Below are 24473 nucleotides of genomic sequence, written 5' to 3'. Positions count from 1 at the left end.
ATTTTTGACCTTGTATTGCTCAAACAAAGAAGGCAATCTGCTAGAGTACTCTAGCAATAAAAGTATTAATTCAGGACTATCTTTGTACGGAATCCGTGCATCCTTCAATTCCTCCATGTATATTTTATAGAAGTCCGGCGGCTGAAGATATAAGAAGCCAGTATAAGAAATTACTATATTGAGAACATATGAAAAATGATCTCTCAACACCAAGTATAGATTACTCTGGCTAAACCTGAGAAAATAAATGGAAAAGCATTTGCTTGCAAGCCCTTCGCTCGCGAAATGATCCTTGCATAGAAATATGGAGTAAAGATGCCTGTGCTGCAGCTACTCTACAGAATGCATTCTTTGAAACAGAGACAAACTGACTATTTCTCAAGAGGAGACATGACCACTTAAGGAGCCTCAGACTGCCAACATGAGAATGAAACTTCAAATTCTTTTCCATAGACTGAACAAGGGCTGCTGCAAAACTTTTCAAGAATGTAACATTGCCCAAAGCTTTTGTAATCACGTCATCAACAGCTTTCCTTGATTGACGATCACCATATATAAACAACGTCTTAAAAATTATATCTACCAACAGGGACGAGAGCTCAGGGGACATATCTGCAGTTTTAAACTCCAAATATATCAGAACTGTGCATAATTTTGTAGCTTGAATCAAAACATGCTTACTGAGTAGCATTTCTCGTTACTTTGAATGATGTTCTTAATGAGTAGTTAAGCTAGCAAAAACTGTCAAAGCTTTATCTAAACATACTGTACGTAAAACTATTACAAGGATCATGAAAAAAGGAGGCCCACAGTAGTATAAAGCAGAAAAAAAATGTAGAGGAAGCATTCAGCATAGCCCATAAAGCCACAGCCTTGTTTCATCAAACTGTATCTACTACACTTTAAGCTCAACATGCAAAATAAAAGCTCTTGTAAAACGTGATATCAAGTCTCACATTACATTACCCTATGGGAATTCATTTCCATGGTTTAAGTAAAAACTTCCACAGAAACTGCAGAGAACATAAATTAAAACCCCACAGAAATACAATGCAGCTGGAAACAAAAAACCAAGAAGCGAGCACTTCAAAACAGTAATGATCTCAACGAACATATTTTGACACCTAAAAATCACCATTTTAGACTGTCATGCACAGTGTCAATGATGCAGGAAGACCATGAATATAGTCTTTTATAAGTTAGTCTATTATCATGTCTATTTTAACTAAGTTTCTTTTAGTTTTCACAGTAAGGGTATTGTCGGAATTTCCAAGTGTGCTGGAATTTCGAATTTAGTAATAGTTATTTGTTTTGAGAGTCTTTTATTAGGTTATTTTGTTAAGTCAAGTCCTAGTTATAATTGGAGTCATATTAGTTTACTTTTAGGAATCCATGTTTTACTTGAATGAAGTTTCTCATGTAATAAGGATTACTAGGAGACTATAAATATGGATGCAAGTCAAGAATAAATAATAATGAGAGTTTTTATACAAATTTGTTATAGGAGAGATTCCTTAGACACGCTCGGTGAGAGGTTGAGAGGGGAATGTGAGTTTATCCAACCCTACCTTAGAGTTTCAGGGTCTTTTTGTTTGATTCAAAAAATTCAAGAATTTTGGTTTCAGATTCAGACGAATCAGACCTGGGAATGGTGAGTTTCGGTCCTAGGGTTCTTAATTTGGGGGTTAGGGTTTTGGTTGCCCAATCCTAAACAAATTCTACATTGGTAGTTTCAAAAACTACATCAGTCAAATGAAAGGTTACGACGAAAGATTACTACTAAAGTCTAAAAGGTAAGAAACCAAGCCTTCACAGCTGAACTTAGTCCATAAACTGAACACTAGCTGTAAAATTTGGAGCCTGCACTTTAAAATGGAGCTTGATTTCTCATGCTCGGCGGTGAGTAAAAGAATTGACAAATAAGATGAGCACAAGAAAACATGAGAACGAAAATTGCAACAGAAAAAGATATCCATAGTTCAAACTCAAATTTAAGAAAATAAAACACCATTACCAGCAACATTGAGTAAAACCTAGACTCATAATTCCTCTTCAATTTTTAAATTCATATCTAACTTAATAGATCTCCTTCAATTCGACTATTTCACGTCATTTTCTATTCGTCAGTACTATTAAAAGATATTGATATTGCATTTCAATGATTATAGGTCTCAAGGAGTAATCATGATGACCTGAAACGTCGAGACTAGACGGGATATCGTGCCGGAAGATCCGTGTCCTTGTCTTGGTGGACGAGGTTGAGACCGACCCATCGATGGAAATGAGGGAGCCCAATGCATTCGCCATTCTGAAACGGGTCGACCTCTCTGTTCAGGATCCGAGAGACGATTCCTGCGAATTCTGAAGATGATCGAAATGAGAAATAAGGAACGATAAACGAGTGCTAGTCAGTCCCGTGTTTTAGGGTTTTAGGCGCAGCTTCAGCCTGGAGAAAGACAATGATGAATATAAAAATCATTTGGAAAGTGGGCTGAGAGAACTATACATCACAGATACGGCCCAATCTAATAATTATGGGCTTTATTTTCATGGGCTCCTTCATTCTTTCTCCTTTTCTGGGGGAAAATTCAAGGCCAAGAAAAAAAATCTAATTTAAGACAAACTTTTCAGTTTTTTACTAATATTTAAGTACTTAAAATATTCAAGATTTTTAATTTTTTTCCATGTTACAAATATTAACAAAAATTCCACATTTTACTTGAGGATGGGTGCAATTGATCATATGGTAGAAGCGGGCTTGGAAAATTATTTAGCTCGACTTGACGGAGATTCTGCCCCCAATGACTTCAGTGGGCCGGACTCAACTAGACTCACCCGAGCCTGTTGGATTATAAAAAAAATTTCAAGCCCGGCCCAAATCAATAGTGTTCAGCTCTACTTGGCAATTGTCATATTGGACCTAAATGGACCAAACAACTTGAGTAAACTGGCCTTCTTCCACGGCCGAATTGAACGACTTGAAGATTGAATAACAGCAAATTGAACATTCTCATGAAGAGAGATGAAAGAAACCGATAATTGGGCAAATAGTCATCACATTATAGAGAAGTAGAAGTAGGGGGATTACAAAGTTGAAATATAGGAAACGTCAGATTAAATATGCACATATAATTCTTTGCTGGGCTACAGTTGTTCAACCTCATCCAAGGCATAGTTGTTGGTTGATTCATTGCCATAGTTCACTTCGGTAAACCTTACCACGACCGGATATCTTCTTGTAAATCCACACCCCCCCATACACGGCTTTGTTTCTCCTTAGATCCAAGTAAATGGGTTAAGCCCAACTCACTTAAGTCTAGGAAAATAACTTGTTAATGGTTAAGGAGTGGATTTGTCCTTATAAATAAGACATTAAGCCCCATATCTTTCGATGTGGAACAACATATCTGGTTTTGGGATCCTACACTAAATATGTACACAATAGACCACACAAGTTAATCATACCTACTTTACCCGATAAATAAATGATGCCCAAGCGGGTTTCTACCTGAAAGTATCAGAATCTGTCCGAATTATCAAAATAAAACAAATTTGAACTTTAAGTTATTGACTTGAAACGTTTAAATAGTTAGTAACTGAGTTGGAACATGACAAATCTTTCGACGATAAGTTATATTACCCACACAAAGAATCATAATGGGAGGGATATATTTTTCACTGACCACTAAACAGTAAATACATCTCAAGATTTCTGTGGTTCTACCCTTCTAATAACAGATTGAACTAATAATTTCTTCTAATCGCAGAGAAGAAATGAAACATAATTTCATTTTTCAATTTTTGACCCCATTAAAATCTTCTTTTAAAGGTATCAGCCTATAAAATTCTGCCACATGTGGACACGATCTGTTACTTGTGGACGGCGTCATCTCTCTGTTAAATCAATCGATCAATTTTTTTATTTTTTTTTCCCTGGCAATCAATCGATCAACTTGTTTCTAGCTAGTGGCTGCACGGACTTATTTAGCCAGAGACGCACCAAATTCGGTATTTCGGCCCAAAATATATTTCATCGTTGAGGCCCAAGAACAACTTCAATACGTTGTGAATCTCGATTACCATGTTCGTTTTTGGGCCGAGCGTTGTAGTTGGGCTGGGTTTACTAGTTTGTTGAGGTGCGTTTAGCATTGTGTTTACACCTGCCAAACGTATCGCATTCGAACAAAAAAATGTTTGGCTAAGCAATACGTTATGGTATCGAACATGAAGCTGTAGGGAGTTGCTTCCATTCCGATGCAATGCGGTTGACCTAAATTTCAGTAAAGTCAAAACACGATATTTTTTTCCCAATTTTTTGTATTCCAATTATATTTTTCCAAAAATTAATTTATATCAATGAAAACAATCAAATTTTACCCTCACTTCGCGACAATATTTTTAATAACATGCGAAACACTTTTTGTCACCGCAACTCGTCTCACATCACCACCATTTCAGAACTCGTCTCACCTCATTACACAAGGTCAAAACAAAACACACTCCCAAACCGACCTAGAGGATCATCTCTAATGTATGAATTCCAAACCTGAAAATGTGAAGCGTGTGCTTTATAGTTCCATCACCTCCTACTTCTCAGGATTCCAATATGTATCCTGCAACTGGAGCAGTACAGTGTGATCACTGTCAAAATGCATGCACAGCAACCAACCACATCACAAACGAACAATTGTACTGTGTACGCACATAGCACAGCTAAATGCACTGACACACTCGAAGGGTCTGAATTCAGAATTGAAGGGCCTGAAAATATTGGCTCTGTAGTAGTTGTTAGTGCTTCTACAGCAGTTGAAGAATTTGTTGGAAAGGTAAGTGATTGGAGACCAAATGTTGCTGTGAAAAGTTGTTGGGAGGTTATTTATTAGTCATTATGGGTTCACATTCACCGTATACTTTGGTAACCCTCTAAACGCTATATATCTGATTCTCCAGTTCAAATTTGTACAGTCAATACAAGTGAACTGCTGTGTATAGTGTTTACTCTAAGCCCCACATCATTTATGTTCCTCACATGGCTTCTAAATTAGTTTTCACCATTATATATATGTCTACGTGTATTTATAACCACATATGATAGTGTATTGGTGAATCAGAAGGCATAAGTTTATGTTCATATCAAACGTCCGATGGTTAAACTTGTATGATGTATTTCTCGGTTGAAAAAAATGTGTGTTTATTTATTGATTTTAGTTGAAATTACATATTACATAGCTCATGCAATGCTACCCCACTCATTTTCCACAGCCCATGCAATCCTGATGACAGGATGAGTTGGATCGAAGCATAGCTCGAGAATCGAACTCAAAACCCTTGAAGTCCATACGATTTGGCTCTAGAGAGATTCACCAATAGACTATCTTTTAAGTGGTTGACCATAACTTTTTTGACCTTAATGATAAACGTTAAAAGCAATGTGACAATCTGGAGTAGCTAAGAATGTGTCCCACTCCATTATTGTTGGTCACATACTCACATGTCTCTCTTTACTGCGACTTTCACTTCCAGCCATGCAAGGCTACGATGGGGTTGATGTGCTTGTCCTGCCTAATATGACAAAAGATAATACTTTATTCATACCAGTTGCTTAAATAAGTTCAGTTTTTCATTGCAAAATAAATTGAAACTATATAGAAAACCCTAGCTAGCTACTCATTGTTTATTGATTACAAAGTGATATTTATTATTTGAATAACTTGTCATTGTTTCGCATGTCTTAATCCCATGCCAACAAAATCAACAGAAGTGATAGGGATCTCAGTAAATGGGATCTCAATCATCTCAGTAATCAATTATATCCCTTGATTGATATGCATCAGATTTTATAGACTCTTACACTTACATCAATCAATGGTCAAAATAAATTTTTATGGACCCTTATACTTACATCATCAGGTTTTATGGATCCCTAACATTTTTACACAAAATAAATTTTTTTCTTAGCCAAGTACTCTCTAAGTTTTTTGTCCCTCTTTGGAATTTAATACATAGTTAATGTATTGTGTGAAAAGCTCTAACTTCTCAATTTTTTTAATAAGAATCGAGATTATTTAAAAATTTCTTATGATTATGATACGAACATCCCACATTGCTTAGATATGGGAGTTGTGATTTGTTGATAAGGGGGGCAAATGTATTCCTTAATCAGCCAATAAATTTTCTAGGTAGTGGTCTACTGAGATTGTTAGGTACAAGCAATTCATGTGTGGGTAATGGTTGGGCATGGGTTTGCGTGGTTGGTTGATGAAGGTATGAACTTGTTGGTTCCGTGTATGGGCGCGCGCCTAACCTTGTTCTTAACATATTACCCAAGAATTATGAATTAATTTCGAGATTATTATAATTGCATTAGAAATTCCTATTTCAATACTTGCAACCAAATTACATTTCTAAAGCTTGGCCTTTTCTTTCATTTTTTTGTGTTACTTACGTATCTTACATTTCATTAGTGTAATTGGAAAACGACTTATAAACTCGAATATACTCATTTGATGAGCTTTGTTTTGTCAACTTATTCGTGTAATTGGAAACGACTTATAAACTTGAATAAACTCTTTTGACGAGTTTTGTTTTGTCAGCTTATAAGTTAGTTTATTTTAAGCATACTGTCTACGATTATACATGACAGTGGAGGGTATAAACTAGCTTATAAATAAATTCGGAAATAAGCTACGCGCAAAAAGGGAGCCTAAGTCCCTGCAATCCTAGTACTTGTCGTGATCAACTGCAATATTATCAGACTAGGCAACAAAATTGACTACAGCTCATCCTGTATAATTATTAATTAAGCTCTGCAAATACAAAGTTTACAATTAACTTGCTTGAACTACCCGGCCAGTCCTATCTTCTGTTATGTTATTGCCTTATCTCTGGTGGTAGAACAAACAATAAATATAGCAGCAGAAGCACCATAAATTTTTTCCAGAACATAAACACTATATATACATAGCCCAAACTCATCATTTTCACTTCATCCATATGGTATATCACTAGGGTTACTCACAACAATGTCTACTATCAACTCCTCCAGTATTTTTTCTAGTGTGATTTTGAGTGTGCTAGTAACCCTGGCAAGCATTGTTCCTCATACAGATGCAAGAGCATTTTTCGTCTTCGGTGACTCGCTAGTCGACAATGGCAACAACAATTACCTTGCTACCACTGCTCGTGCCGATTCACCACCCTATGGGATAGATTATCCGACTCATCGAGCCACCGGCCGTTTTTCTAACGGCCTTAATATCCCTGATCTCATCAGTAGGGCCTTAATTTTGATTTTAGTTTGTTCAATTTGTTATTTTATATACGTTCTTAAGTCGTTTTGTTGCAACTTAAACGTTACATGTTTAATTTACAAAAATACCCTTTATTATTTTTAGGCGAGGCGATTGGGTCAGAACCCACATTGCCATACTTAAGCCCAGCCCTAACTGGTGAGAGGTTATTAATTGGAGCCAACTTTGCTTCTGCTGGCATTGGAATTCTCAATGACACTGGAATCCAATTTGTAAGTCCAATTTTATACATAGAATTCACTTATTCAATTTACTTATCCTCAATTGGGTCACTAAATTAGTCTCTTTTTTTTTTGGTAAATAAGCGAAATGAGGGATTCGAACTTGGATACCATCAAATCGAGTATATGTCTTATCCATCTCGGCCGAGGGACTTTTGCCCACTAAAATAGTGTCTATAAATTATGTTTTGCAGATAAACATAATTAGGATCTACAAGCAATTGGAGTACTTTCAACAGTACCAACAAAGGGTGGGTGCCCTAATTGGTCCTGAACAGACTCAAAGACTAGTGACGGATTCACTTGTGCTTATAACACTTGGAGGCAATGATTTCGTCAACAACTACTACTTGGTTCCATTCTCTGCAAGATCTCGTCAATTTGCTCTACCAGACTATGTTGTCTATCTAATCTCTGAGTACAGAAAAGTCTTATCGGTAATTAAATTGTTCATCACGTTTGTTTTTTCTTTTCTTTTCATTTATTTATTATTTATGGTACAGCCACCTACTTTATGAGACCAATTTATTATAGATATATAGTATTTAATGGAGACAGAATAATTAAAAATTGTGGGGGCAAAATTTTAAATATTTTTGTACTTTGTTTGGTGAAATAGGGTGCTTGTGAGTTATTGTGTTCATGTTTATGCATATCTAACCCTATCTACCCTCATTTATTAAAATATTTTTTTTTAAAAATACCATATATGTAATAATTACCTGAAAGTAGGGAGTGAAATTGACATATAGATTTTGTAATTGTTACAGAGGCTTTATGAATTGGGGGCAAGGAGGGTGTTGGTGACCGGCACCGGACCGATGGGTTGTGTTCCGGCGGAATTGGCTATGAGGAGCAGAAATGGTGAATGTTCAGTTGAGCTACAAAGGGCAGCAGGGTTGTTCAATCCTCAACTTGTGCAAATGATAAATTCACTAAATAGTCAAATTGGATCTAATATCTTTGTTGCTGCAAATGCTTATGAAATGAACATGGACTTTGTTAGAAACCCTCAACAATTTGGTAAGTACATTAATTTATATAAATTACTCACATGTATATATATATACACAATTTGGTAAGTACATACACTTACACACACACTTACACACACGTGTGTGTGTGTTGTGTGGATGCTAGATTGAATGATAGATATATCTTGGTCCCCTATCATATCACAAGGCTTTGATGGTAAAATAAATGACAAAACACTATTCAATTTCTATGTCTACTGCAACTATATATAATGTTTAATACACTATTCAATTTGTGGGTCTTGTTAGTTTGTTACTATTAATTCATGATGGGGCTTATCAAAAAAAAAAAAAATTCATGATGGGTAAATTTGACTATATATATGTTGCAGGATTTGTGACATCAAAGATAGCATGCTGTGGACAAGGGCCTTATAATGGGCTTGGGCTTTGCACCGTACTCTCCAACTTGTGCCCTAACAGAGACATCTATGCATTTTGGGATCCATTTCATCCATCTGAGAGAGCCAACAGAATTATAGTGCAACAAATCTTGACTGGCTCAAACAAGTACATGAACCCACTTAATCTCAGCACTATCTTGGCCTTGGACTCCAGGACCTAATATATATATATATATATATATATATATATATATCGTAGTCAAGTCAAATTACTAGTACTTCTCAATCTTGTGATTTATTATTATTATTATTATTATTATTATATGGTTGTGTTTTGGGTCTTGTTTGTTTAAGTTAAGTGTCATAATACTTGCAGTGTTTGTGTTTGGAATTTAATGTTTTGGTTGATCAGTATGTAAGGCACATTGGCCAGGTCTTTTTTCAAATAATGTCATGGTAATCTTTTGTAGATTTTTCAATATTATATTGTGTTTTTTTTTTATTCTAACATGTAACAAAAAGAATAAGGCCCAAATTCATAAAAATAAGGCCCATATAAAAATAATACAAAAACCAGCCCAAGTTCAATCACAATTTCACACTAGTATTAGTATGAGTATGAGTGTATGACGTGTCAGTCGCAATCTTCTAATTCTATTACTATGTGTTCGGGGGCCATGCAGTAGTACTGTTTAGATTATCATCATGTATTTTTCATAAAAAAATTAAATTCGTTGACAAAATATTGATACAATTATGAAATATTTTGTATAGTTAGATCAAATACATATTTCACTTGTTATTATTTGTCAATGAATTTCATTTTTCCCTAAAAAAAATACATCATTATAATCTATACCCTACATACTTTATTTATTATTTTTTGGTAATTTATTTAAAATATTTAAGACTACCCAAAATTAGAAGTATAATTTATGTTTTCCCTCCCCCTATCTATACACGTCATTCTTTCTCTAAAACTCAACTACTACTTGAATTAGTATTTTAGAGAGCTAAGTGAGTATGGTTAATAAAGGATCACAGTTTCATATTTCTTTGTTTAATATTTGAGAGTTAAGTGAAGGACACCTCACTTAACTCTCAAAGTCACCATTTTATATATAATCTTCCGATTTGGGGATTAGTGAGGTAATAGAAAATTTTGTTTCTTATTCTTCAAATTGTCCATAATTTTTACTCATTTTAACTTCAAGAGCATTTTTGTAACTCACTCTTAATTAACTCTCATTAACTCCACCTCTTTCCTAGTTCCTTCTCTCTCATTAAGTCTCTCCTCACCTAACTCTACTTCGCTCACCTTCGCTTAACCTTCGCTTTCTTTTTTTCCTAAATCCAAACAGTGCCTAAAAGATTGTGTGAGTGTTATGTGGTATAACATTAATGATTTGGGTACTCCATCTCATTCAATCAATTTTCTGTCCTAACTTCTAAAAAAAAATTAGCATTAAATATTCTTTAATTAGGTTTCAAGAAATGAGAAAAAAAACATTTGACTACATATTTATTTATTTATATATAGAAACTTGTTCTTGATCAACCAATTATTAGTGTTAAGTAATTATAAATACATACAAAGTTTGCATAGTCTATTAGGTCCGACAGTGGGATCATGAGTGTATCATATCATGTCGAATTCAAGAGCCTCAAAATCAGGTTGAGAAGAATATAATATTAGTTGGAATAATTAAATATTGATAAATGTATATGTGCGGTGTTCAACACTAGTTTGTGGAACTGCTAGCTTCCTCCAAAAAGTCGGTAAAAAATGGTTGAAGGGGTTGGTTCCCACTATAAATACTCACATACTCTCATTTATTCAGCATTGATTGACCAAGTACAGAAACAAAAAGCAAAATCATGATAAATCCACACTTCCATACATATCAATAATGTTATTCACTTTAGGTTGTCTGGTTTTTGTGAATACATCGAACCTACATGGGTTTGTTTCTTCTTAGCCCAGCTATTACATGATTAAGCCTAATTCACATGATCAGAACCCAGCTACTATAGGTCAAACCTCAACTCATTTGGTAAGAAAAATACCTTATTACATATAGAGATAGACTTTGTTCAGATATACCACTTGGTTGGGTAAGTCCCAATCAATCTGGTACTTTTTGAGCCATAACAAATTTTGACTCAATTATTATGTGTTGGAAGTTAAATTGCCTGTATTATTGTCTTTTCAAGGGGAAAAAAATAGTAACACACGTCGGCACGTGCTATAAGAAAATAAATACCAATAGGAAAATCATACGCCTTCCTTACATATATTAGTGTACGCTTCACTAAAATTTATAACGGATTTGTTATAGGCTCCGTTTGATAGAGCGGAAAGTTTGATTTTGAATGCTAATGAAAATATTGTAGAAAAAAGGTTAAGTTTAAAGCTGTGAAATATGCTGTGAGATGTTTGGTGAATTAAAAAGTGATGCTAACGGAAAAACTGTTGACTAAAAGTATTATTTTGAATTTAATAATCAATTTTTAATCAATTTTTTTCATTTTGTTATTAAAGTTACTTTAATAAATATAAGTTATTATTAAAATTAATTTTAAGTATATTAGAATTTTTTTATATCATAACTGAAAATTTTAATTAGTCAAACAAATAAAATAATAATTTTTTATATGAAGCTTATTAATGTGTATTTTCTTTATTTTATAAATATTAAATTAATTTTTATAATATTAATTATAAATATTAAATTTATTGACAAAATATTTATAAACTAAATAATATATTAAATATATATTATTAAAGTTGTGGGAGCCACATTAATTTATGTGTAAAAAAGTCAAAAACACAATCATACCGTGGGTCCCACATAAAAAATGAAAAAAAAATTAAGGAGGGCTGTGAAAGAAGCTCTGGCCAGCGGATCCGCTGGCCATTTTTAGCCTGTTTGGCAGTGCGGAGCCGCCCTGCCAAACAGGCTGATAATTTGAAAATTTTGAGAAGGATGAGAAGAAGAAGGTGATAGAGATTTTGGTCCAATTCACTTGAGGTATCATCTACGCTCTAAGCGCAAGATCCGCGTGGTTCAAAAGACGCATCAAGTGTTTAAGCCTTTAAGGTTAGACTCACACTTCTAAACTACATCGTTAGCTTAGATTAAAATGATGTGAGATTTTTTGTGAGTGTAAACATGGTTGAAAATATATATAATTAATATTTCTTGGGTCCGGCTTTGGAATTTAATTATAAGCCAAGAAAGTAGTTTGGGCACTTCACTTCAAAACAGTTCCTCGATCCGGCCTGTTGCCACCAAAAGAAATTAAGTCTTCATTTATAGTTGTGAAGCCAAGAAAAATCCAGCCAGGACTCACAATTATTTAAGTAAATAAAACATATTGTTTTTGAATATATATATTATCTAATATTAAAGAGAGAGAGTTTTTTTTTAAGTAAATAAAACATATTGTTTTTTACTCCATTTTGTGCAGCTAAATAATTAATGGTGTCAAACAATCACCGAATTTAGAAGCAAACTACTGTTATTATCATGTTGAAACATTATATTATCTTAGTTATCTACTACTGTAGACTTATGGAGGTATCATTAAAAAGGTGTTCGGTAGTGGCCTGTGATTAGGAAACATATCACTATCATAATTAATATTAACGATAAGGATTGCAAGAAGGCTATGTATGTTGGCAAAAATATCAAGCTTTTTTTTTCTTGCTGGAGCTGGAAAAGTCAAGTCTGAGTGAGACAACCTTGTACACCCCCAAATTTAATTAAGTGGGTGATATATACGCACATATATACATATACATATATATGTGTGTGTGTGGATTCTAATTGGCATACAGCTTATATATACATATATCTAGCTAACCAAAGTTTGTGTGGAATTAATTTTGCCTAAAAGTTTATAATTAATTGTTGGTAAACAATCATGATAAGCCAGCTTGATTGAAAGACATATAACCATATGATTCCATTGTTTTCTATGCAATTATATATGTATAGCCTATTAATTCAACACCCAATTTAAAAGCCAATCAAGCTAAAATTACATCTAAGAATTTATTTAGCAATTCAGTGAGGTGTGTCATATGTAATGCATATATCTCTTTTTAAGTATCATGAAGAATTTGAGAAATTTGGAGAAAATTAAACTTAATCGAGTTTATACATAGATTAATTAAGAATTTAGGAGGTATTAGAACATATATATATTTGTTGACAGCATTTGTGGATGGATGAACCCTGTATATTGAGTTATAAATATCGATCCCTAATTTCAATGTAATGCTAATTACATAATTTCTAAGATCAAGCTAACGCTAATTATATATAATCACATCAAATTAGGAAGATATGTTAACACTATCTCTATGTAAACCATCATTAATTTTGCATTAAAAGGGAAAGTAGTCATTGTGAGCAGTTGCATCAGAAAAAGACTTAAGTAGTTGCACTCTATGTTTTATTGGTCATTGAAAGGATATTATAAAGTTTGATTTTCCAAGCAAAAGTTAGGAAATAAGTGTAGTATCTAGGTGGGTATAATTAATTTGATGCATTAATATTCAAAGTGATCATAATGCCAAATATTATTTGCATAAGAGAGACAATTACTGGAAGAAGATTATAGTACCTAAACATTTAACACTATAGGCAAGTAAATTGAATAGGTGAATTTTCTATGAGTAGAAAACAATCTATACATACTAGAGAAAGTGAATGTATATATACAAAAGTAGTACTACCTACTAGGACTAGAATGCATGCCTTGCTTTTTGTGGGCCTTCCTTCTGGTTAATAAGGTAAAATTCACTCTATATATACAGTGCCTTCCCTCACATTGCATTCATACATCAAGAAATTTTGCTTCAAGTTCCATGGCTAGCTCAGTAGTGTTTCCATGGTCACTTTTAGGTCTTGTGATACTTTCACTTGGGACTTTAGGTCCTGAAGCTGTGGAAGCTAGAGCTTTCTTTGTGTTTGGAGATTCACTAGTTGATAGTGGCAACAACAATTACTTGGCCACCACAGCTAGAGCAGACTCTCCTCCTTACGGAATCGATTATCCGACTCGCCGGCCGACCGGCCGGTTCTCTAATGGCCTCAACATTCCTGACATTCTCAGTTGGGTTATTTTTATTGCTTGATATATTTGTTACTATAAATTTTCATAATTTTCATTTCAATGTAGGTGTTATTTAGGATATATAGGCTAATTAACATTGGCTTTTGTATGTGTATCAAGGTGAGCAAATCGGGTCGGAACCCGTGTTGCCATATTTGAATCCAGAACTCACCGGAGAGAAACTTCTTAATGGTGCCAATTTTGCCTCTGCTGGAATTGGAATCCTCAATGACACTGGAATTCAGTTTGTACGTCCCAACTTCTCTAGCACCATCAAAAACTTAGAATTTCTCCATTCGAATTCTTTTTTATGACAGTCTTACGTATCCCAATATTTTCTATCCTATCCATCCCAAATTATGTGATGGACGTACACAATTTTATATGGATCATGTACATGTGTCCATTTCAACATTTGGGATATCTGTAACAAAAAATATTGGGATCCTTACAATATTCCTTCTATTTTTCTACAAAAAAAGTGAACCTTGTATCTTACTATCTTTTGCAAGTGACCATAAGAGCTTCAAATGTCCATTTCAATGCTGTCATCTCTCATTAAATAAATTCAAGGGATATATCATAGTTGTTTCCTTTTTTGGGTACAAAGGGGAAGCAGGATCACATGTTTACCCAAGAAGTCTTTTTCAAAAAAGACTTAAAATTTAGTTGTTTTTTTAACGATTTAATGTAATTGCAGGTGAACATAATCAGGATGTTCCAACAACTTCAATACTTCATACAATACCAACAAAGGGTGGCTGCTCTAATTGGACCAGAACGGACTCAACAACTAGTGAATGGAGCAATTGTCCTCATCACTGTCGGCGGAAATGATTTTGTCAACAATTACTTCTTGGTCCCTTTCTCCGCTAGGTCTCGTCAATTTTCTTTGCCAGATTATTGTAAATACCTAATCTCCGAGTACCGTAAAATTCTAATGGTAATTAATTAAGTCCCCCCTCTCTCTCTCATTAATTTTTGCAACATTAATCATTGTTTTTAAAAAAAATTAATTTTTTTTTGAAATTTCAGAGATTATACGAGCTCGGGGCACGTAGGGTCCTTGTGACTGGGACGGGGCCGTTAGGATGTGTTCCGGCGGAATTGGCGATGAGAAGCAGCAATGGGGAGTGTGCGGAGGACCTACAACGGGCAGCATCCTTGTTTAATCCACAACTTAGTAGTTTGATAAGAGATCTCAATAGTGAATACGGTGGCGATTTCTTTATTGGTGTTAATCTACAAAGGATGAGCAATGATTTCATCAGTAATCCTCAAAGATTTGGTAAGTTTAAATATATATATCCACTAATTTGGAAAAAAAAAATATAGATGCAAAATAAAGGCAAATTTAGAGACAAATTTCAATACGAAAATACTAAAAGGATCCCATTATTTCTTATTTTCAACCATCTCAAATGCTGAGATGGATCCATATGATAAATGTGAAATTATGGGTCCGACATGATTTGTATGACATTGTGTGCATCCATCTCAATATGTGGGATAGTTAAGGCAAAAAAAAGAGAGTTAGGATCCATAAGATTGCTAATTTCAATAAATGGTATGGATAAGTGATTTGAGGCTAATATATAAATATATAATTTGGTGGGGGGCCCATTGTGGTTGGGATTATGACAAGAAATTTTATTGAAAATAAAGATCAAAAGCAATATTAATACATTTTGTGTGTGTGCGTGCAGGGTTTGTTACATCAAAGATTGCATGTTGTGGACAAGGACCATATAATGGACTTGGATTGTGCACAATTGTATCGAACTTGTGTCCTGATCGTGATCTCTATGGATTTTGGGATGCATTTCACCCATCAGAGAAGGCAAACAGATTAGTTGTTCAATCTTTCATGACTGGTTCTGTTGAGTACATTAGCCCCATGAATGTCAGCACCATTATGGCCATGGATTCCAAAGTTTGATATAGAAAAAATATTAATAATTAAAGACAATATATATATATATATATATTAACTATGGAATCTATAGAAATAATGTAGAGATCTGAAAGAACAATTTGATGCTTGATGTCTTAATTGTTATATATATATATATATATATATGTGGATATTGTCTTTCAAAAACAATTGGAATGTAATGTTGCAATTTAAAGTTGTCTTTATTAGCTCTTGAGTCTTGTGAAGTTGATTGGTGGTTGTAGCAATTGGAGTTATAAGCTAATTGATGTTAATTTGTGTGATGTTTGTCTCCTTTAATGTGAGAGACCTTGATTTGTGATGTTTTATGAACTTTCAATTTGAGTAATAGACCAATTAAGTAGTAGGTTTCTCCAATGCACACCCGAACAATAGTGATTGAAGACAACGACATATATTTACATGGAATTAAAGTCACATGGTCACTTCACAATAACAAAATTTTTAAAAAAGGGAAAATTTTCGGAGACACTTGATAAAGAAAAATGTTAGACACTTCCAATTTATGATCTCGATTAATTTTACCCCTAATACATGTGGAATGTTGACCCTTCTCCCCAATTTGCCAATAAAAAGACACTAGTAATATATAGTAGAGTTTTTTCCTAAGCCACTAGTCATGGTAGTTTGAGGCAATTAAGAACAAGTGACAAAATTCTCAGTAACCGTTGATAAAATGGTCCTTCAAACATTGTACACACTTTTTTTTTTTTTTTTAAGAAATGGTACATACCTACCCTGGATTCCATAAAGGAACCGACAAGCTTACATCAAAACTGGCCAATGAACCCATTAAGTTCATCCCAGAAAAACTAGTGAATAGTAGTCCACACATAACAGCAGCTCAAACATGAACAAGAAATTGCAAGTCTAAAAGCAGCGAGTTCCGTAAGAAAATAGGTGGATCTAAATGCCATGTTAATGGAGTTTCCAGATGCAGGGCCGCTTTCGCTTACGGATGGGCACAAAAGTTAGACTGACGACCGATACGAGAAATCCTCCACACCTCCATCGATCTTAGCAAAAACATTGTATATAGACTTTATATATATGCATGGAGTTTGAACTTTGGTTCACAAAGCCAAACTACAAAAGACAATGAATTTTGTGTAATTTTCACTGTATCTCTAATTAATGAAAATAGAAACTCAAGATAACCAAACAAAATTTTCAAAATTAAGGTCAATGTCCACCACCATAGGTAGACAAATGTGGAGGAAAATTTTCTCTTCTGTTACTCACTCATCGTGCATGATTGTCACTTGTACAAAAACACTTGAAACAAACTCAAAAGGAAATTAAATGTGCAATTCAACACTTGTACTAAATAATCTACACAAGTGTTTGTTCAAGTTCATAGATAATCGATACACATGTAATGCATTAGAATGCTTTGACTTTGTGAGGCTAATTACTTCTCTTTATTGCTACGAGAACTCTAGTCTATATATATATACAAGGCCTTTTGCAGCATTTTGTTCATCTATAAGATTAGGGTATTCGCTTAAACTAATCGATTAAGTTCAATGGCTAGCAAGAAAGTAGTGGTTCCATGCATTGTAGTCTTGTGTCTCCTCATGGTGTTTGGAGGTTTTGGACGTGCTCAAGCTGTTTTGAATCAGTCAGTTAGGGCTTTCTTTGTGTTTGGAGATTCACTTGTTGATGCTGGCAACAACGATTTCTTAGCCACCGCTGCTCGAGCTGACAAGCCGCCGTATGGCATCGATTATCCTACTCACAAGGCGACCGGAAGGTTCTCTAATGGACTCAACATTGCTGATATTATCAGTAAGGGTTTGCTCTTCTATTACCATAATTAATTTTGTAGAATCTCCTTTACACATGCACTATATTCTCCTTTACGTACATTTTCAGGTGAGAAAATCGGCGCTGAACCGGCATTGCCATGCTTGCATCCCCTTCTCCAAGGAGATCGGCTGCTTATTGGTGCCAATTTTGCTTCTGCTGGAGTTGGAATCCTCAACGACACTGGTATTCAGTTTGTAAGTAGTAAAATTTTCCCCTTTCAAGCACAAAAATATAATTAAAATTATGTTTTTGCATTATATGAAACTAATTTAGGAATTTAATTAACACATTTGCAGGTGGATATAATCAGAATGTTTCAGCAGTTGAATTACTTCAAGCAGTACCAGCAACGGTTGATTGCTCATGTGGGAGCAGATAAAGCTAAAGAGCTCGTAAATGGAGCACTTTTTCTTGTGGTTGTTGGTGGAAATGATTTTGTGAACAACTATTTCTTGGTGCCTCACTCTATTAGATCTAAACAATTCTCTTTACATGATTATGTTCCATTTCTCATATCCGAGTTCAAACCAATTCTCACTGTAAGTTCCTCTCTTTAATCATTCCTGCGATGCACATTATTCCTATTCAATTGTACTGATGTGTGTTGAGAGTTTAGACCTATATCGGATGTTCAAATGACAAATTTATATGATGTCGTTCTCGATTATTAAAAAAAATAAAATGATTTGTGTTGAGTTGGTATTGCAGAGTTTATATGATATGGGGGCACGTAGGGTTCTAGTGACGGGGAACGGACCATTGGGTTGCGCTCCGGCGGAATTGGCGTTGCGGAGCAAGAACGGAGAGTGTGCGACGGAGCTACAACAAGCCGCCAACATTTTTAACCCACAACTTATTCAAATGCTGAAGGAACTTAACACCAATTACAAAAGTGACATTTTTGTTGGGGTTAATCTGGATATCTTGCAAGATGATTTCATTACTGACCCTAAAAAATATGGTACTCCCCAACCATCAATACATATTATAATTTCTTTTTAATATTTTATAAATTTGAAAATACTAAGAATCCCAATGCCTTTTGTCCCAGTTATCCCAAAAGCTGAGATGAACGCACATGATCAGTGTGAAATCATGGACCCCACATGATCCATATGAAATCATGTGCGTCCATTTCAATATTTTAGATAGCTGAAACAAAAAACACTAGTACCCATAAGATTGATTGCTGGTATATGTTATGTGTGTGTGCAGGATTTACTACATCAAAGATTGCATGTTGTGGGCAAGGACCATATAATGGGCTTGGATTCTGCAATCCGACGTCGTTTGTGTGCGAAGACCGTAGCCAACATGTGTTTTGGGATCAATATCACCTAACTGAGAAAGCAAACAGGATTGTGGTTGATAAGATCATGACTGCTTCTACTGACTTCATCTTCCCTATGAATCTCAGCACTATCATGGTGATGGATTCCAAAGTTTGATAGAAAAAAAGTTTTTTTTTTTTAAATGAATATCTAGAAATAATTTGGGTCCATGTATCTGTAGTCCCTTTCTGTTTTCCTAAGTATTTCAATATGATGTATGTCAAAAAAAAATTATTAGTATTGGTTCATGAATAAACATGTTGTTAAGTTGAATGATTGTGATGGAGACCTTTATACCTTTTGAGAAATTGGGTTGGGCTCTGGATAGATTAAACGTAATAACCCACAAGCCCAACAATAGTATGACATTGTCCGCTCTAGACTGAAGCCCTCACGGATTTACTTCTCTCGGCCCAACGTCCTCACGTAGGCTCAGGAAACCAATCATATTGTGTTAAATTGTGGGAACTCATCATCTACTAGTTGCTCCTTTCTTTTTTTTTACTGATGTGAGATCTTTATCAGTTTGTTGAGACAAAAAATTTTCTTGATTACTAGTTCCATACTTCCATGAGGCAATCTCTCAATGGGATTAGGCTTAGAGATTATCATGGGTCCAGTGCTTTGAGCCTAGCTTCATGTCCGAGCCCAAGGCCTCCGCAAATGTAGGCCAAGCAGGCTCCGGCCTAATGCTCTCAAGAGGCCATGAGTTAATATTACTCACAAGTCAAGAAGCGATAAAGCTTTTTCGGCTGTCCAATTTGTTCTTTATTATTTAAGATACAAATAAATTTTTTGCTAGGAAAAGTGTGTACAAAACAAATATCATGTGATTTTTTTTCCCCTTTTTAGTTGTCAACCAGAAAGAAGAGGAAATGAACATTGTAATCATTATGTGAATATATTGATGGGGTTTTCTGTTGCAACTCCTTCTCCATCCCAATAAGAAGCATTAATGTTTTGATTTTAAGCACCTGAGGTAAAAACCATTATCAGTGAGAACTAAAATGCATGGTTGAGCTACATGTGATGACACTCTTAGACTTGTATGCAAGTACTTGAAAATGTAACCTTAAATTCGTGCACATTACGTATAGATATATTCCGAACGAGTAGGGAGATTATGGGTTCAAAACTTGCTTTGGTACTAATTTTTTAAGGTCACTCTAGATCTTTTGAGCCTAGTAATTACCTGGTGTTTGTGGGATGAGAGAATAGTTGGTCAGAGTATGAGACACCTGTATTAGGAAAAAGTACATAAGTAATAAGTTCACTCAGAAAATCTTAACTAATATTAGTAGTCTCTAAAAGTGTCAATTTTTTTTTTTTAAAGAAAAACTGTTATTAATAGATACACAAGGTATGCATAACCAACACAGACATTTAAAGTTGTTATTAATAGATACACAAGGTATATATAACCAACACAAAGACATTTAAAGTTACTTTTATTGGTGTCAATGTACTGCTCATTAGTAATGAATCACAATCCCAGCTATATATAAGGCCATTCTTTCATTCCTGCAAAAAAAAAAAAACATATTGTAGGAGCTCTTGATATAGCTAGCCAATTAAGCTTTTTCTTGCAACTAGTGTCAATGGCTGTGCCTAGGCCATCAAATTTTATTAGTTTTCGGATGATTATAGGTCTCTTGATGGTGGTACCAGGGATGGTAATTCACCAAACTGAAGCAGCTCGAGCCTTCTTTGTGTTTGGTGATTCACTTGTTGATAGTGGCAACAACAACTATCTAGCAACAACTGCTCGAGCTGATTCTCCCCCTTACGGGATCGATTTTCCGACTCATCGCGCCACCGGACGTTTCTCAAATGGCCTCAACATCCCAGACCTTATCAGTTAGGTTTTCAAATACGTGCACAAATTAATCAATTCACCCGCATTGTTAATAAAAATGTACATATATAACTTGTATGTATGTATATATGCATCAGGCGAGAGTATTGGCGCATCGGAACCACCATTGCCGTACCTGAGCCCGGATCTAAGAGGACGAAGACTACTTGTTGGAGCCAACTTTGCTTCTGCTGGAATTGGGATTCTCAATGACACTGGAATTCAATTTGTGAGTAAAAAATATAATACACTTTTTCCATAAGCTCAAACTAATAGGAACAATGAGTCTCTAATATTCAAACAATTAGTACTCTTAACACTTTAAATTGCTATATGTATATGTATGTATATATTTGCAGCTAAACATAATCAGAATGTATAGACAATTGGAGTACTTCCAGGAATACCAGCAACGAGTCCGCGCTCTCATCGGTGCTCAACAAACTACGCGTCTACTCGGCCAAGCACTCACCCTCATCACTGTTGGTGGGAATGATTTTGTTAACAACTACTATTTGGTACCTTACTCTGCAAGGTCACGCCAATTCGCTCTGCCAGATTATGTCAAGTTCCTCATCTCGGAGTACCAAAAGCTGTTGATGGTAGCCCTTCTAGTCCTCAAATTCGATTGGCTTTATATCAATGGAGTTGTATGAAATTACTGTTGTTGTTGTTGCAGAGTCTATACAAACTGGGAGCGCAAAGGGTTCTGGTGACGGGGACTGGACCGATGGGTTGTGTTCCGGCTGAATTGGCTATGAGAGGAACAAATGGTGGATGCTCAGCTGAACTTCAGAGAGCTGCATCCTTGTTCAATCCACAACTTGTTCAAATGCTTAGAAAACTCAACAGAAAATTAGGCAGAAATGTCTTTATTGGGGCAAATACGGAGCGAATGCATACGGATTTTGTCAGCAATCCTACAGCATTTGGTACGTTTCGTGTCCGAATCAATAATTTTAACCACTTAACATTCTTATACTTAACCAGCGCAACGGGATTTGGTTAATTTGCAGGGTTTGTTACATCAAAGATTGCTTGCTGTGGACAAGGACCAAACAATGGACTTGGACTGTGTACTGTGGCATCAAATTTATGCCCAAATAGAAACATATATGCATTCTGGGATCCATTTCATCCGTCTGAGAAGGCAAACAGATTGATTGTTCAACAGATCATGAGTGGCTCTACCAAATACATGTACCCCATGAATCTCAGTACCATAATGGCCTTGGATTCCATGACTACATGATTGATCATCAACTTCAATCTCATACTATAATATTTTCCCTATTTTTCATCAAATAATTAATGTAATACACTTGATGGTGTTTTGCTTTGTTTGTTTGTTATTATGAGAAGTTGCAATTATTATTGTTTGTAATTGTTGATGATAAGTGAATAACATGATTCATATTACCAGTTTTAATAGGATATACAGCATCCATTGCAGTTTTTTTTTTTTTTTTATAAATATTGCTAAGAAATATATTTTTCATTGAAATCGAACCTTAGGTACACATATGTCTAACTCAGTCGATTGCCAACCAAACCACATCTCGTTGCTCACTTACACTCTTGCGGTTTTTAATTCATTGGACAGTTGCAGTCATAATTACTACTGCGCTGCATAAAAGAAATCAGTCACATAAATATTACTTGTTAACCAATGAAATGTCATGTGAAAAATGAATTATGGTTGGATTGGGTAGGAGTTTAAGATGGGGCTGGGACACGTATAATATTTATGCAATTGAATTGTTTTGGACAGCTATTCATGAGGAAATCTCTCTCTATCAGTCTCCTCTCTTTTTATTGGCTAGAGAATGTCTACTATCAATCCTCAAATAAACAAATATCCTCAGCTGACAACTTTGTTTCTCTGGTGGTCTTACTTAATGAAATTTGATCCCATAAAAGACTTTTGTTGAATGAGAAAAACTTGTAAATCACATCACTTAGTGTAAAAATATGAATTTGTTAGTGGTGGAACCCACATATAGAGTAAACATGGGGCATGGGCCTTGCCATTCCTCATATTGGTCCAAACAAATTTGGACCAATAAAAGTACACCACAACTAGTTGGGCTATCAAAAGTACTCTATGGGCTACCAAAAGTGCACCATTGAAAAAACTCTTAGTGTTTGGATTAACCCACTCTTCTCAATGGCCTCTAATAAATTGTAGGATATTAATGTGCAAAAGTAAAACTTGGATTTCCATTATTGGTACGGTAAATTATCTATTAGCATACCGTTATCGATGTATTGATTTTCGAAAATAATAGAAGACTGATATATCGTTACTAATTCTTCGGTATGATAAAATTTATCGATGATTTCGGTAACGGTAATAAAAGTTCAAAATCGGTAAATTTTTCTATTACCGACATATATATTAAGTATATATTAATTTTATTTTTAGTTTTAGTTTTATTTAATTATGACCATTAGATTGATATAATTTAATCTAGACCACTGATTATTTTTAGGGTTATCATTTATATATCATTCATGTAGCAATTTCATCAACTTTAAAGCAGTGTTTGTTACATAACAAAATGCTTTGTTGGTATTGCTTCCAAGCTTTTCTTCTCCCTTTCCATTGTAGTATTTATCTTTTATTTACCTTATTTCTTATAGCTTTCCTACTGTGGAGTTTAAAGCACTAAATATTTTCCATTATAGATTGTTGGAATAACGTTACGTGAATTCTCCTATCTTTTTTTCTCTGATTGATAGGTCTTCTTTTCTCTGATTGAGATGTAGCACAATGATCCTTCTCATTAATCTGTCAAATTTATCTTGATCGTCGCTTTTCACCTCATTCTTGTTGTGGTTTGAGACGTCAATGCCTCTCACTGCATCACAACTTGAAAGTTTCCATTCGAGTAATTTTTTAAGTGCATCCTTATGTCGTTGTAGTTCATCTGAAGTAAGGAACTGCATGTTTAATTATCAGTATTGTATAATAAGAAGTATGGAACTATATTGCAGTGTTTAATTATAGGTATTGTAGGCAAAATGAAGGTGTTGTAGAGTCTCATACAATGATTATTAAGCACAATGCTACTTGAGACATTTTTTTTTCCTTTTTTAAATAGGTTTTAAGAATTGATAAATTTATCAATTACCGACTTATCATTACCAATCGATTGGTATACCAACTCTTTCGATAACGGTAACGACAACATTTTTTGAGTTATCGAAAGAATTGGTATGGTAACAATATTTCATGTTTGGTAAAGGTAATCGTACCAATAACAACCCTACATTAATCCATTTCATCCCTTCTTTCTAGTTTTGCATAGGATGTTTAGTCATGATTGAGTTTCTAGAATTTTAGTCCACTCTAAAATTAAAAAGGTGAAAAATATGGTATCAAATAGTGAATGTCATGAATTTTGATCCAATTCATGATGTGTGTTATTTTTATTTTTTGCTTTGTTTAATTGGTCTAGTTTATCCCGAGATATGATTATTCGGGTATA

The 24473-nt window shown here is 34.6% G+C and overlaps 5 protein-coding genes across 5 annotated transcripts in view; 4 read left to right on the top strand and 1 right to left on the bottom strand.

Moving 5' to 3' along the window:
- LOC120016303 (protein ILITYHIA) overlaps positions 1-2440 on the bottom strand; it is a 29032-nt gene extending 26592 nt beyond the window's left edge. The window contains exons 1-3 of the mRNA XM_038869005.1: positions 2193-2440; positions 236-612; positions 10-141 (exon numbers count right to left, since the gene is read on the bottom strand). Of these exons, the coding sequence (XP_038724933.1) occupies positions 10-141; positions 236-612; positions 2193-2307 (624 nt within the window). The 5' untranslated portion in view covers positions 2308-2440. The remainder of the gene's footprint in view (positions 1-9; positions 142-235; positions 613-2192) is intronic.
- Positions 2441-6992: 4552 nt separating this feature from the next.
- On the top strand, positions 6993-9390 carry LOC120017247 (GDSL esterase/lipase LTL1-like). The gene is made up of 5 exons (XM_038870410.1): positions 6993-7272; positions 7395-7522; positions 7726-7968; positions 8302-8554; positions 8898-9390. The coding sequence occupies exons 1-5, from the start codon at positions 7023-7025 to the stop codon at positions 9128-9130; spliced, it is 1107 nt and encodes a 368-aa protein (XP_038726338.1). The 5' UTR covers positions 6993-7022; the 3' UTR covers positions 9131-9390.
- Positions 9391-13764: 4374 nt separating this feature from the next.
- On the top strand, positions 13765-16290 carry LOC120016508 (GDSL esterase/lipase At5g18430-like). The gene is made up of 5 exons (XM_038869318.1): positions 13765-14032; positions 14154-14281; positions 14734-14976; positions 15069-15321; positions 15740-16290. The coding sequence occupies exons 1-5, from the start codon at positions 13786-13788 to the stop codon at positions 15970-15972; spliced, it is 1104 nt and encodes a 367-aa protein (XP_038725246.1). The 5' UTR covers positions 13765-13785; the 3' UTR covers positions 15973-16290.
- Positions 16291-17513: 1223 nt separating this feature from the next.
- LOC119979777 (GDSL esterase/lipase At5g33370-like) lies at positions 17514-19244 on the top strand. Its single transcript, XM_038822413.1, has 5 exons — positions 17514-17775; positions 17863-17990; positions 18093-18335; positions 18505-18757; positions 19012-19244. Exons 1-5 carry the CDS (start codon positions 17514-17516, stop codon positions 19242-19244), a joined length of 1119 nt encoding a protein of 372 aa, XP_038678341.1.
- A 1435-nt stretch (positions 19245-20679) lies between these two features.
- On the top strand, positions 20680-22355 carry LOC120017264 (GDSL esterase/lipase At5g18430-like). The gene is made up of 5 exons (XM_038870430.1): positions 20680-20984; positions 21081-21211; positions 21342-21584; positions 21662-21914; positions 21999-22355. The coding sequence occupies exons 1-5, from the start codon at positions 20726-20728 to the stop codon at positions 22232-22234; spliced, it is 1122 nt and encodes a 373-aa protein (XP_038726358.1). The 5' UTR covers positions 20680-20725; the 3' UTR covers positions 22235-22355.
- Positions 22356-24473: the final 2118 nt, after the last annotated feature.

This window comes from Tripterygium wilfordii, chromosome 15 (genome assembly GCF_013401445.1).
Source record: "Tripterygium wilfordii isolate XIE 37 chromosome 15, ASM1340144v1, whole genome shotgun sequence".
Lineage (NCBI taxonomy): Eukaryota > Viridiplantae > Streptophyta > Magnoliopsida > Celastrales > Celastraceae > Tripterygium > Tripterygium wilfordii.
The sequence above is the reverse complement of the archived record's forward strand: the minus strand, read 5'-3'. Positions and strand labels throughout refer to the sequence as shown.